General features: G+C 53.5%; 4 protein-coding genes across 4 annotated transcripts; 3 read left to right on the top strand and 1 right to left on the bottom strand.

Annotated features, from left to right (window-relative positions):
- Positions 1-383: 383 nt before the first annotated feature.
- Positions 384-3,053, top strand: CPAR01_05247 (uncharacterized protein; the record flags this gene model as incomplete). The annotated part of the gene is made up of 2 exons (XM_060489526.1): positions 384-1,121; positions 1,173-3,053. The coding sequence occupies 2 exons, from the start codon at positions 384-386 to the stop codon at positions 3,051-3,053; spliced, it is 2,619 nt and encodes an 872-aa protein (XP_060350992.1).
- Positions 3,054-4,408: 1,355 nt separating this feature from the next.
- CPAR01_05246 (uncharacterized protein) lies at positions 4,409-4,918 on the top strand (the record flags this gene model as incomplete). Its single annotated transcript, XM_060489525.1, has 1 exon — positions 4,409-4,918. The coding sequence occupies one exon, from the start codon at positions 4,409-4,411 to the stop codon at positions 4,916-4,918; it is 510 nt and encodes a 169-aa protein (XP_060350991.1).
- A 670-nt stretch (positions 4,919-5,588) lies between these two features.
- Positions 5,589-6,650, bottom strand: CPAR01_05245 (uncharacterized protein; the record flags this gene model as incomplete). The annotated part of the gene is made up of 2 exons (XM_060489524.1): positions 5,589-6,434; positions 6,603-6,650. 2 exons carry the CDS (start codon positions 6,648-6,650, stop codon positions 5,589-5,591), a joined length of 894 nt encoding a protein of 297 aa, XP_060350990.1.
- Positions 6,651-9,059: 2,409 nt separating this feature from the next.
- CPAR01_05244 (methionine adenosyltransferase) lies at positions 9,060-10,392 on the top strand (the record flags this gene model as incomplete). Its single annotated transcript, XM_060489523.1, has 3 exons — positions 9,060-9,137; positions 9,211-9,876; positions 9,931-10,392. 3 exons carry the CDS (start codon positions 9,060-9,062, stop codon positions 10,390-10,392), a joined length of 1,206 nt encoding a protein of 401 aa, XP_060350989.1.
- Positions 10,393-12,911: the final 2,519 nt, after the last annotated feature.

Raw genomic sequence — 12,911 nt, 5'->3', positions numbered from 1 at the left:
CTTCATCTGGTCTGATTGTAAACCTGACAACCAGCTCGACCCTGGAAACCAACTCTTAATTCATCCGAATCACGACCGGACGGGCCACGGGCCAAGCAGACGTGGGCAGCGTTTTTGACTTTGCCCGAAACTTTGCCCAGATGCCTTCGTCCTGACTGTTGCTTATTGTTTACAAAGAGTGACTGTCCATTGAGGTTCTTGCGCCTCTGAAGGTTTACCGGTTAATTGCAGCTAGCCCCGTTGGGAACCGACTCGCTTTGTGTCGCTAGACTCCACGGCCGCTGCAACGACAATCAACGTCTTGCAGCTTAGATCATACAACGCGCAGGAGGCTGCACAAACGCAACCTGAGTCGTTTGCAACCGATTCTGCCATCAAAAACAATGGCAACTCAGACTTTAAACGCCCACGCGGGCCATGCTCACTCGAGCTCCACCTCATCGTACCCCCCACGGCCTGCTTCTCCTACATTGACGAATCCCGACATGATTCTACCCGACTACGATCGCTCGCCCTCTCCCGACCGATCCCATTCTCCGTTGACAATGTGGAAGAATTCGCATGCTGTCGATATGAACATGCAGTTCCAATTCCCTCCAAGCGCCTATATCGCCGGGCCCATCACTCCTACGACACCAATAATCTACGGGAATGGAACTATGCTGTCCGATATTGGTGAGGTCACTGAGGCCGAGAGCACACCTGGTAGAAGATCACGCCCAACTTCGGTGATCTGGTCCAGACCCAATAATCGAAGCGGCGACGATTCACGACAGCCACAATCACCCACCAAGATGCTCGAGAGCTTGAAGAAGCGGGCGGCTCAAGCGACGCGTTCGCGCCGGTCTTCCGTAGAGTCCACAAGCACCATCACCACCACTCAAGACCAGAATGCCATGTTCGCAGACTTCGACGATACCGTAAGCGTCGACGACAGCAACTTCCAGGGCGATGACGAAGAGAGTGTGGCAGAATCATATGCGGAAGATGTATCTGTGCATCAAGCACATGCCATACATCAACCGCCCAGGGAATCCCTCGACGACCCCAATAGGTACTCGACCGCACTCATCAGCCGACGAGCAGAGCAGATTCTGGCGAATGCCAAGCGGAGACTGACGGTAAGTTCTGACCCCGCTGAAACAGTAAGGAAGGCAGGCTGACATCTCCAGACCATGGAAGGCAACTTATCGAGAGCGCGAAGCTCTTTGAGTATCTCAACTCCTTCAATGTCCTCGTTTGACGGGAATAATTCGACCCCGTCCCCCACGATTTTGCGCCCTGCCTCATCCGCAGCTTCGCCAACTTCTATTCACGGGCACGCAAGGATGTTGAGTGATACGTCTCTCAATTACGACGCAAGCAACAACGGCACTATCCCAAGAAGGTCCGCTAGCGCCATGGGAGCGGCTGGAGGCTATCGACAACCGTATTCTGTGCGTAAGAACGTTCATGATGCTACGTTGGAGCGCCTGAACTCTGGAGGGGAAGGCCAATCTCGATACAAGGCAGCACAAGAAATAGGTCTGGAACCTCTTGGCGAGGATGAAGTTGCGCAAGAGTTCCACTCAGGAAGCGATAGCACTAAACGTGAAAGCTTGCTGAGCCCGGCACTCAGTTCCTCGAGTCGTGATCGGCCATTGGTGCGCTCGGCGTCGGTAGCGCAGATGCGTGACTTAAAGGGCCAGGTACAAGACCTGAAAGGCAAGATCTCGTCCTTGAGAGAGCAGGCACGCGCGGACACAATGCGACGGCGCAGTCTGCAAAGCTTACGAACGCCAAGCCCCTTTACTCATGCGCAGGTCGATCAGTGGTACGCCAAATCTCAAGAGGAGCAATCGCCGCCCTTGACTGCTACGTCGGACAAGAACCCATGGAACGCCGATGCAGTCAGTGTCGACGGGCTGGTCCAAGAGCGGGGGTTCCCATCCGATGTACTAGTCGAACTACAGGAACCTTCGATCATGGAAGACAACGAGTCCGTTGTAGACGAGTACGACGCAGCCCAAGAGGCCATCCGACTGGAAGAGAGACAAAAGGCCCTCGACGCTATGGAGGCAAACAAGGGCCAGGATGACGCAATTGACGATGACGATGACATCTCTGACATGCATACTGAAGACGGCTTCGAAGACAGTGTGCAGGTCCAGGAGGGAGATGGATACGACAGCGAGAGTGGTGACTCCCTTTACCACGATACAGTCCAGACTTTTATGTCCCACGAAGATCGAGAAGACGCTTTCGATTACGAACACTTCTTCCTCCACAGCGCACTAGGCAACCTGAGCCAACAGCGTCGGGGCAGCGTCAGTTCCGAAAGCTCCGTCGAGACAACTCGCGGACCGATGACATCGGATGAGTCGATTCGACCGAGATCGCACCATCGAAGAGGCAGCGGCGACACTACTTCAACGATTGAGTCTTTTGCTACGGCTCGCTCGGGGCGAGGCAGCAGAATCAGCACAAACGACGTGAGCGAGGACTTGAGACATGGTATTCTCACCCCGCCAAGCGTCAGCCCAATCAGTGAGCACACTGAGAGCCCTCCTACTGCCAAGCGGTCAACGATTGGTAGCACCATGGGCGGCGAGGACGTTTTGGAGGAACTGAGAACACGCGCGCGGGCTGGCTCCACAATCTACCGTCGACCCATGAGCACTCAAGCAACGATGGGTCACCGTCCGTCGACTGCTTCCTTCGACTCAACGGGTACCAACCGAAGCTTCCCGTTGGTGGGCAAGGCGCGTGTTAGCGTCGGTGTCCTTACGCCCCAAGGTTCTCCCGAGCTGGAGCTGAAGACGATTTCTGATGCTCTCATGAGCGAAACCGCTAGCATTTGTGACAAAGAGAGTATGCATACACCTGATCAGCTCGCACCCATGGAAGCACTGTCCAAGGAGGACCAAATCCTTGTCGAACGCTTCGTTGCCAGCCTCGGCAGGTGCGTGCTCGCCATGAGCGAGGCTGGTAAGGCGTCTTCGGAGAGTCGGATGTATAGAAGACGCATCGATGCGGCTCGCCGGATCTTGGAGGGTATGGGCGAAACTTCATAATGGTTTCATTGTTCTTTTCAACGCAATGATCTGTTGTATCCGTGAGAGTCTCAACAGTGGTAGGGGCTAGGCTGCAAGGCGCAGTGACGGCAACAGGTCAAGGACACCAGCGCCGGTGTCCAAAACGAATAACTGATAATGTCAAATGAAAAGTGGGAGGCTGCGATTGAGGGAGGCAACGGAGCTAGGCGGAAGAAGCTTGTTATTTCCCACGCAACCCACATCGGTTGACGATTCATTTCCTATTTCGACTTCGATACCCTTCTTGTACGTTTTTACAGCTACGTACTAGCTGTTACTTTTCTCTTCTTGTATCTCGTCTATTCATTTGCTCCAGCTGCTCACCTTTCCTTTGTTCAAAGAAGACTCGACGTCTTAAGCGTTTTGTTCAGAATACCAGTCCTGGGAACGTGTATTATGTGAAGAGAGAGCTGGACGGTTTCTGATTACCATTCGAGTCTTTAGCCTAGTTCAAGAATACTATGCAATACCATGCATCGCCATGCCTTCTGAGTATCATTATTTCCTTGACATGGACAACACGGATAGTAGTATGGCCATGCAGGAACTGTTCTAAATACTCACCATTTCCGTAGATATGGGATAGTCTACAAAATACCTTACCATTCATATCGATGCTCCCTTTTTGACTTTTGGATACAGTAAAATATTGAGATCTAATAAGCCTTGTCTAAGAGATACTAGTGGCTGGTGTTCCAGTCTCGATGTCATTGTGTCGGTGCGTTCCCCTTCCCACATGCTTGAAGAACAACGAACGTCGCGAATTAGCGTGGTCCCTCCATCTTCCCCACTTGGAAAACAGCAGCACCAACAACAAATACACCTCGAGTGCACACCGCATTTGCTTGTGCTTGTGCCTTGTGCCTGCTTGCTCTGCTTGCGCTCAAGGATCCAAGGGTCCAACTCCACCTTCCTTCCTGGCCTATTTCCATTCCTTCCTCCACCTGCACAGGACCCTCTACCACATCCTCACCGCAACCGTTTTTATTTGTGTTGTTATGATTGTCGGTTAGGTTTTGAGCGCAAAGAGAAAAACAACACCCTCACCCAGTTTTCCTTCTGCCTTTCTTTCGGGTATATCTCAGTGTCGGGCATCAAAAGAGCCACGCTCATCTACAACGAAAAGTACGCACGCGCACGCGACCGAAAGCGAAAGACGAACAGCTACACACGAGCAGCAAGCGAGAAGCCGCAGAAAGACGTACCAGGGAAGAAACAACACGTATCGACAAACATCTACGACTGCTCCATTCTCTCAGATTACACCAAATTCCGAAAGAAAGCCCGCCCGAAGGTGTCCAACAGAACTCACCGAAAGACAACAACCACCCAATATGGCCGAACCGTCGATCACAAACTTCCTCCTCCGCTCCCTCCTGCCCCCAGACGCCGCCGACTTTATCCACAAAAATGCCCTCCACCCGTCCTCGCCCGTCCAGCAGCTAAAAGGCCACGCCCTAGCCGCCGCCTCCCGCGCCTTCGACGAGCTGTACCCGTACCTCGCGCCCGCCGTCGACGCGACGCTCGATTTTTTACACTCGTCGCCCGAACTCGTGTCTTTCGCGGTGCTGCTCGCGCTGCTGGCTGCCACGGTGATTGTGCTCAACTGGATCCGGCGTGTCGTTGCGTTTTGGACGGCGCTGGTGCTGCGGCTCGCATTTTGGGGCGGTGTTGTTGTCGTTGTCGCGGCCGTGTGGCAGAGGGGCGTCTTTGAGACGGCGAGAGACGCTGTTGTTGTGGGCGGGAAAGTTGTGGGCTTTGCGGCTGCTGCGAAGGATGTGTGGGTGAGCGAGTATCGGAGGTATGAGGAGGAAACGAAGATCCAGGGTAACAAATATCGGTAAAGAGGGGCAGATCTAATGGGAACTCGTTTCGAAGAGTCGACAGAAATCCGGAACTTGAACAAGCTTCCTAACCTACTGGATATACTCGGGACAAAGGTTCCCGGCGTAAAACACGACGAGAAGATACTTGGCTGAGCAAATCTGGGGAAGGGTCGCTGGGAATCGAATGGTGGAATATACCCCGGGGAAGGAAGACGTGGATTGTATTTTTGGAGAAGGGGGATACAATTGTACGAGGCATACGCAACAGGACTCGATGTTACATTCGAACCGTTGACCCAGAAGGCTCGAGGCCATGAGAACGACTACAGTGCCATGGGAGGGGTTAAAGAGACTGGACAAGCACCGTATATTTGAAGACTGAAGACAAGAAGCTCTGTCGCGGCTCTCGGTCAAGCAGGCAAATGGTATACGGTACAGTGGCAGACAGAACAACGATGCCAATGATGTTGTCGGACGATTATGAATGAGTCAATGGATTAAATAAATACCAACGCCAACGCTATGCAACCTTCTATATCTCCTTGCCCTATTGTTTTTTCGTTAATATGCCATCCATGTTGAGCGCGCCTGGCACAACCACAGCCAAGTGAGATCCGTGCATTCGCGAGCACTGAACAGTAGAGAGAACCGCCCCTTCTTGCATCCCATGTCAACGCGTTTTGGAGCTTCAATCGTCTTGCGGCTCGTCAAACTCCTCGTCCTTGAGCTCCTTTGGCTCCTGCGCCTCGTGGTACTGGATGATATCATCCACGTAGCTCAGGATCGCGCCGACGCTGTCCTCGTCCGTGTTATCCAGCTTGAGGTAGTTGACCATGCTGAAACTCTCAATCAGGCCCGCGACGGCGCGGTTGAGCCTCTGGAAGCTCCGGCCGCGCATGACGAGGTCGCGGTCGTGCACCTCGCCGCGGCCGTCGTCGGGCTCGCCGCCCGCGGCGGCGATGGAGATGGGATCGTCGTCGAGGAGGCCCGTGTCGGGCGTGAGAAACCGCTTGAGGTCCTTTTTGCGGACCTGGTCCTTGACGAGGTCCATTTTGGAGAGGACGTTGATGTGGGGGATCTCGAGCATGATCATGGCGGACATTGCCGACAAGGTGCCGGCGAAGAATTTGGCGCGGTCGACGACGAAGGTGGCTTCGAGGAGGTAGGCGGCGCAGAGGCGGATGTCGAGGCTGCCCGGCTGGGAGAGGAAGCGGGCGAGGGCGGGCAGGATGGGGATGTGGGTGTAGAGCTCGATCTGGCCCGGCATGTCAAAGATGATGAGGTACTCCTCTGTGAGGTTGTCGAGGGCCTCTGTGAGGAAGTCGAGGTTCTCCATGAGGAACTCGAAGCAGTAGATGAGGCCGCCGTTGGGGCCGAGGCCGACCTCTTCCATGGCGTCGTGGAGGGAGATGAGGTCTTTGATGTCGAGGTCGGGCGCGTGCTCGAAGGACTCGGCGGCCGGGTCGAGGTTGACGTAGAAGGCGGAGCGGCGATTGAGGTTCAGGTGGGTGATGAGGGAGGCGCAGAAGGTGGACTGCCGGAGACGAAGGGAATGTTAGCTTTTCGGATGACATTTTTGAGGGATGTAAGCCGGCGCTCCGGCCGGCGTAACGGGGACGAAGAGATGGGACGGCGGTCCTGAATGCCGCACGGAGGCCGGGTAACGGAGCGGAAGAAGGGTATTGGGCTTTGGAGTACTGACCTTGCCGGCTCCGGCCGGGCCCATAACCATGACGCCGTACTTGGACATGATGGCGTGTGGGAGGGAGAATACGATGGGCGGTTCGTTTCGTGGGTTGAGACTTGCGAGCAGATATGTAAGGGCAGAGCTAAGCAAGAGGCTGTGTGTGTGTGTTTTCTCCTGATCGAGTGCCTGAGTCTGGGTATCGTGTAGCAGAGTAGTAGTGGCGGGAGCTTCAGCGGCTCGAGTACCTAGGTGGTAGATGGTGGTGGTGGCCTTGGATCGGCAGAGTCACTTGTCGCAGACTTTTTGGGCAGAGGAATGGACGTTTGCCTATGGAAAATTACCCCGCCATGCAGGAACGGGCGCGCGTCAAGGGTCGCGGTTGATCAGCAGCGCCTGTCTTTGCGCGCCACTTTAGGATCCAGACAAAAGAGTGTCCGTACCGACAGGTACCTTATTACTAAGATATCAGAGAAGCTACACTTTGACTCTTTGGGCGAGGGTGATGTGACTCTGGTACTGGATGGGCTGAGCAACGTGACGCGGTGAAGAAAAATTGGATGCGACAAGGTTGCACTGTGATATCAGCGCCGGTGCCGGGGGTTGGATGTAGGATGGCAAGCGACGAGGAAAAAAATTAAAAAAATTTGCTTCGCGGCGGCGATAGCTTGCGATAAGAGACAACAGGATGCCAGCTCGAATGAGATGGCCCCCCTCCCCTTCCCATGGACCAATTTGCTCTAACAGTGAGAACAATGACGGGCGGCTTGCTGCGGAATTACGGGCCAATGCCGCTCGCACGTGTAGAGCGCGGGAGGGGCATATTCTCACCAGGCCCGTTACAGATGTTATACAGCGTAGCTCCCAGGTGGGATTAGCCTGTTTCGGCGGGGGTTTCTCACTTGTCTCCAGAGGTATTGGAGGGGTGGCTTCGCAGTCTTGTTCGGAATGCGAGTCCTCGCAGGAGGGATACGCCGAGGGAGTCACTGCTGTATGTTAAGGACACATTCAGATATCTACCGTATGGGAAGAATGGAGGATGGGAATGTCGCCGAGAAGTATGCGCGTGCCGTTGACATTCCGAACTTTGAACAGGGGGCTGTATTGCCCAGTCTCGAACAACTCGCGTGTCTTATCCAGGAAGAAAGGGACGCCTCGTGGAATGTCATTAACTTGACAATGCATTGGTAGGAGAGACAGAACTAGAAGAGTCTCAAAGGAGACAATCTCAGGTCAGCAAAGTTCCCGTTGGGAGTTTCAGCTCCCGTGCTTGACTACAACAATTGCGCGATGCCATCCTGCTTTTTATGTCCCGTACTTTGCTTACCTACACACAATAGAAGCTACCTTATCACTTTACTGCGTAGTTTGTGAGGCGAGGATAAGGTTCTTAACGCCATCGGGCTTGTGCTGGCCTTGGCCAAGAGGAAAGAAAAGGACTAGGGAAAAAATGGGAAGGACGAAACAGAAGGAAGCCCGAGCTCCCTCGGGGAACGATCACCGCTGCTCTCGTTAAGGTGCGCATCCTGGCGACTGTGTAAATCCGAGCTTTTGCTCCCTTCCAGAATCCACGGTACCGTGGGATGCCCGCTATCTTGTTGAACCGCAACTCACCGACCAAGAGGTGGCCGTAGCGGTACACGGAAGTGCTGTAATGTGGCCTGAAGAGTGTTTTGGTACGGCACGTACGGTGCCTTTTCTGCTAATGGGAGCGTGCCTGACTGACACAGGTCACAGATATGCTGCGGAAGGTGAAGGCGGTCAAGGGAGAGAAGTCGTGAGGATGGCGCAATCTGGAGAATTTTGGACCCTCCCCCTCGACAGGGCCGGTACATAGGGATGGAGGGGTTGACCGGTGAATATACCTTCCCACCACAATAATTTACTATGCTGGTGTGGGTACCTTCCCTGCCGTCCGGCCCTCGGCCAATGTCTCCCACGAATAGTGCCTCAAATCCGCTTGAGCTTATGGCAAGGTACGGTACGGAGCAAAAGGTACATCCAGATACAGAGGAGCAGCAAGCAGGAGCAAGAGGAGCAAGTGAGGAGCGAGAATTTCTTCCCAACCGGCCACCATCCCAAGTCCCAAGTCGGGTCCCAGAGTCCCCATCCCCAGGTCGCGCGCTCGTCTTGTGTTTCTTTTAAAACCCGAACGGCCACATCTTCCTCTTCCTCCTCTCGCACTCTTTCCTCCTTCTACATCCACAAGCCTCACCGTCCTCCGTGTCCCTTCTCCATCTCAAAAGGTATGCAATTGGCTTTGCGTTGAGCTTCCCTCCCCCTCCACGCAGACCCAGAGAAAAGAGGACAAACCGCTGACCCATTGAATCCAGAAGTAGCTTTTACCCGTTGCTGTCTTCATAGCCCCTCGGAACCCCGCGTCGGTATTTTTTCACCGCACCGAGCTTCTCAAAACTTTTTCTTTCTCTTCTTCACATCTTTTCACATACACACTTCCCCACACATCTATTCAAGATGTCTGCTACCAACGGTGTCAACGGCAACGGCATTGCCAGCCGCAAGCACTTCAACGAGGGCAACTTCCTCTTCACCGTGAGCAAACCCTTTTGGTCGCTAATTGCCGACAACCCCTCAGGCCGAACACCCATGCTAACTCCCGAGATAGTCCGAGTCTGTCGGTGAGGGTCACCCCGACAAGATCGCCGATCAGGTCTCCGATGCCATCCTCGACGCCTGCCTGAGAGAGGACCCCCTCTCCAAGGTCGCTTGCGAGACCGCCACTAAGACCGGTATGATCATGGTCTTCGGTGAGATCACCACCAAGGCCAAGCTCGACTACCAGAAGGTTGTCCGTGACGCCGTCAAGGACATCGGCTACGATGACTCCGCCAAGGGCTTCGACTACAAGACCCTTAACCTGCTCGTCGCCATTGAGCAGCAGTCACCCGATATCGCCCAGGGTCTCCACTACGAGAAGGCCCTCGAGCAGCTCGGTGCCGGTGACCAGGGTATCATGTTCGGATACGCCACCGACGAGACCCCTGAGCTCTTCCCCCTCACCCTCCTCTTCGCCCACAAGCTCAACGCTGCCATGTCTGCTGCCCGCCGTGACGGCACCCTCCCCTGGCTCCGCCCCGACACCAAGACCCAGGTCACCATCGAGTACAAGCACGACAACGGTGCCGTTGTTCCCCTGCGCGTCGACACCATTGTCGTCTCTGCCCAGCACGCTGAGGACATCACCACCGAGCAGCTCCGCAAGGAGATCAAGGAGAAGATCATCAAGAAGGTCATCCCTGAGAAGTACCTTGACGACAAGACCGTCTACCACGTAAGTTCTTACCCCATTGCGCTACTTTATGGCTATCCGACTAACATCCATCAGATCCAACCCTCCGGCCTCTTCATCATCGGTGGTCCCCAGGGTGACGCCGGTCTGACCGGTCGCAAGATCATTGTCGACACCTACGGTGGCTGGGGTGCCCACGGTGGTGGTGCCTTCTCCGGCAAGGATTTCTCCAAGGTCGATCGTTCCGCTGCCTACGTCGGTCGCTGGATCGCCAAGTCCCTTGTCAACGCTGGCCTTGCCCGTCGTGCCCTTGTCCAGCTTTCCTACGCCATTGGTGTCGCTGAGCCCCTTTCCATCTACGTCGATACCTACGGCACCTCTGACAAGACCTCCGATGAGCTCGTCAAGATCATCCGCGACAACTTTGACCTCCGCCCCGGTGTCATTGTCCGCGAGCTCAGCCTGGACCGCCCCATCTACCTCCAGACCGCCAAGAACGGTCACTTCGGTACCAACCAGACCTTCACCTGGGAGCAGCCTAAGACTCTCAAGTTCTAAGTCAATTAGTACTGGACCGAGCAGGATTTCTTCAACAAGCTTCCTGCATTGCAACGACCTAGACGTTTATACTAATTTTGATATTCATGCGGACAGGCACTCAAACATGGCGTACGGTTCTCAACGAATCCCGGTTTCCAGCCTTTTCGGGTAAAGGCAGCAACAGCAACATCAAGACACGAGGGCGTGGTCTTTTTGGTAGGATCGTTTTTTCATTTTATGTCAAACGGTGTTAAAAACAATCGGAACAAGGGAGCGGTGGCGTCTTTCAACAAAGACACAAAGCGGGTTACACAGGAACAAATCCTGAAGCGATTTTTTTTCGTTTTCTTTTTTCCAAAGTCACAAAAAGAGCAATGCATTATGAGAAAGATACCCTTCGGATTGTTCGAAAGGGGAACAAAGCATCTACAACGGCGTTAACGGGGAAACAAAAGAACTTCAACATCTTTTCTTTCCTGGTTTTCTAGCCGACCATCTCTTGCGCGGTTGAGGGTGGCAGAGGCGAATAGCCGGGGGAGACAGGCCTCAGAGGTTTCATCTTTGGGCATGGGGATGATGTGGGCTTGGAGATAGCTCATGATTTGTAGATAGGTAGACCATTTGGCTACTGGCAATAGAGATGAGGATCTCACGAACTTGACTTTCTGAGACATGCAACTGTGAACCAATGACGCGAGCCAGACACGACTACCTAGCACCCAGCAGCACTTTTATCAAGCTTCACCGCCTCAATTCCACGAAGTGTCTCGGGACGTCCCCTTGCAGTTCTAGAAGGAAACCTAGGCTCAACACGGCCGGGCAAATCCTAGACATGTTTCTCAACAGCATGAAGCGGATCGCACGCCATACGTCGGTTGATAGACTGAACGCTACACTGCCCGCCCGCAACTGACTGTCTACATGCTCGGATAAGGAGGGGAAAATGACTTTTGGCCCAGACTCAAAGTCGGACTTTCAGCATGCAGGACGGAAAGTCTAATTCGGAGTATACCTTTTTGACAAAGTTTCCGCCGGTGGGAGGGCCGCGAAATTTGACGTGTCACAAAAAGAACGGGCAAAAGTTTCGCAGTGTCAATCGCTATGAGAGTCCTCCAAGTTCGTTGTCGTCGCCGTCGCGAGATTTGCGAAAATTGAATCCTTGATATAACCCTTTCTCGATGCTGCCGCCACACAACGTCCGCCGGGCCCAGAGGAGCTGGGCACCGGAGCTGGGGCGATCCACATGGAAGGGTGGCCGAGTTGGTTATGGCGCCAGGTTAAGGTCAGCTTAACATCTGTTTCCTGGTGGGGCAACCCGCGCGAGTTCGAGTCTCGTCCCTTTCAATTTTTGTGGTCTTGGGGTGATATTCGTATGAGGATGATTGGAATTTCCTACTTTTATGCCGTGCTGATCTCGTATGTGTCTTGTACATACTGAGTATTGTCCAGCGAGTGATTGCTGGGGGGTTTGGCGTGTTCTGTATCTAGCTATGTCCTCTGAATTTTGATAACGGAGCCACTTTGTCCCAATGATCAAGCGATCCACTTCTAAGTATAGATGACTATGTTTTGAAACTGTTAATGGCTTATTGTATGAGTTGTCGTTTCTTGTGTACTTCCTCATTCCTTGGGAGGAGTACTTATCCTTTTCATGCACTTACAATTTCAATGAGACAAATAAATGTTAGCCAATATTTCAGTTTCAAATGTGTGTGGCCCTCGTCAAGAACCAGCCGCCCGTTTGCGCGTAGGCGTGATATTCTACACACAAGTACAAAGACTCAAAATCCTTTTTGTGTCACTTCCTCCAGTATCTTGATGCGTGTACGAGAAAACCTTATTATAATCATCTGTCTCCCTTTCCTCCGAACAAACGTACCGTATCAGCCAACGCCCCCAGGATCTAAACAAAGACTTGAATAGACCTCCACCTCCGGAGACCGTCACACAAAACTCCGGGCCGCAAACACGGGAACCACGGGAAATGTGGAAAGTCTTCCGATCGATGGATACGTCCTCGAGCCCCGTTGCGGTCCGTGAAGTTCGGGAGCATTGTTCAGTATCAAGGTTGCGGCCCGGTGTCTCTTCCCGAAGTTGACGATTCTCCGGGAGGGTGTTTGCGTTGCGCAAGGTGCGGTGAGACTGAGAGAATGGGGGTTTTTTCAGCTCCACAAAGCGCAAAGAGACAAGTTTGGTATTGCTAATGCGGTCAAGTGATCAACGTAAGCAACAGATTGTTTTGATTTTGGATATTGACTTCTCACCGTCGACTGAATGGTAGCTGCTGCCATCAGCTGATGCTCGAAATGCCCGTAAACCTGGAATTACCTCACACGAACATGTTACACAAAAGTCGACAATAGGGCTGAAGCAGACCCCGACCTGGCTGGACGGAATCTTTCCCTCTTTACGCTTCCCGATCGGGACAGTCGTATCGACTAAAGTTGCAGTGGGATGGTACTCCGTGTGTAGCCCCAAACCCCAAAGCACTCGATCCTGTCTCCTTGTCGTTTCCTCCTACAATTGAGCAGGTGAGC

The sequence above is a fragment of the Colletotrichum paranaense genome (assembly GCF_030867605.1).
Source record: "Colletotrichum paranaense strain IMI 384185 chromosome Unknown Scaffold_4.1, whole genome shotgun sequence".
Classification (NCBI taxonomy): domain Eukaryota; kingdom Fungi; phylum Ascomycota; class Sordariomycetes; order Glomerellales; family Glomerellaceae; genus Colletotrichum; species Colletotrichum paranaense.
This window is presented reverse-complemented; position numbering and strand designations above follow the sequence as displayed.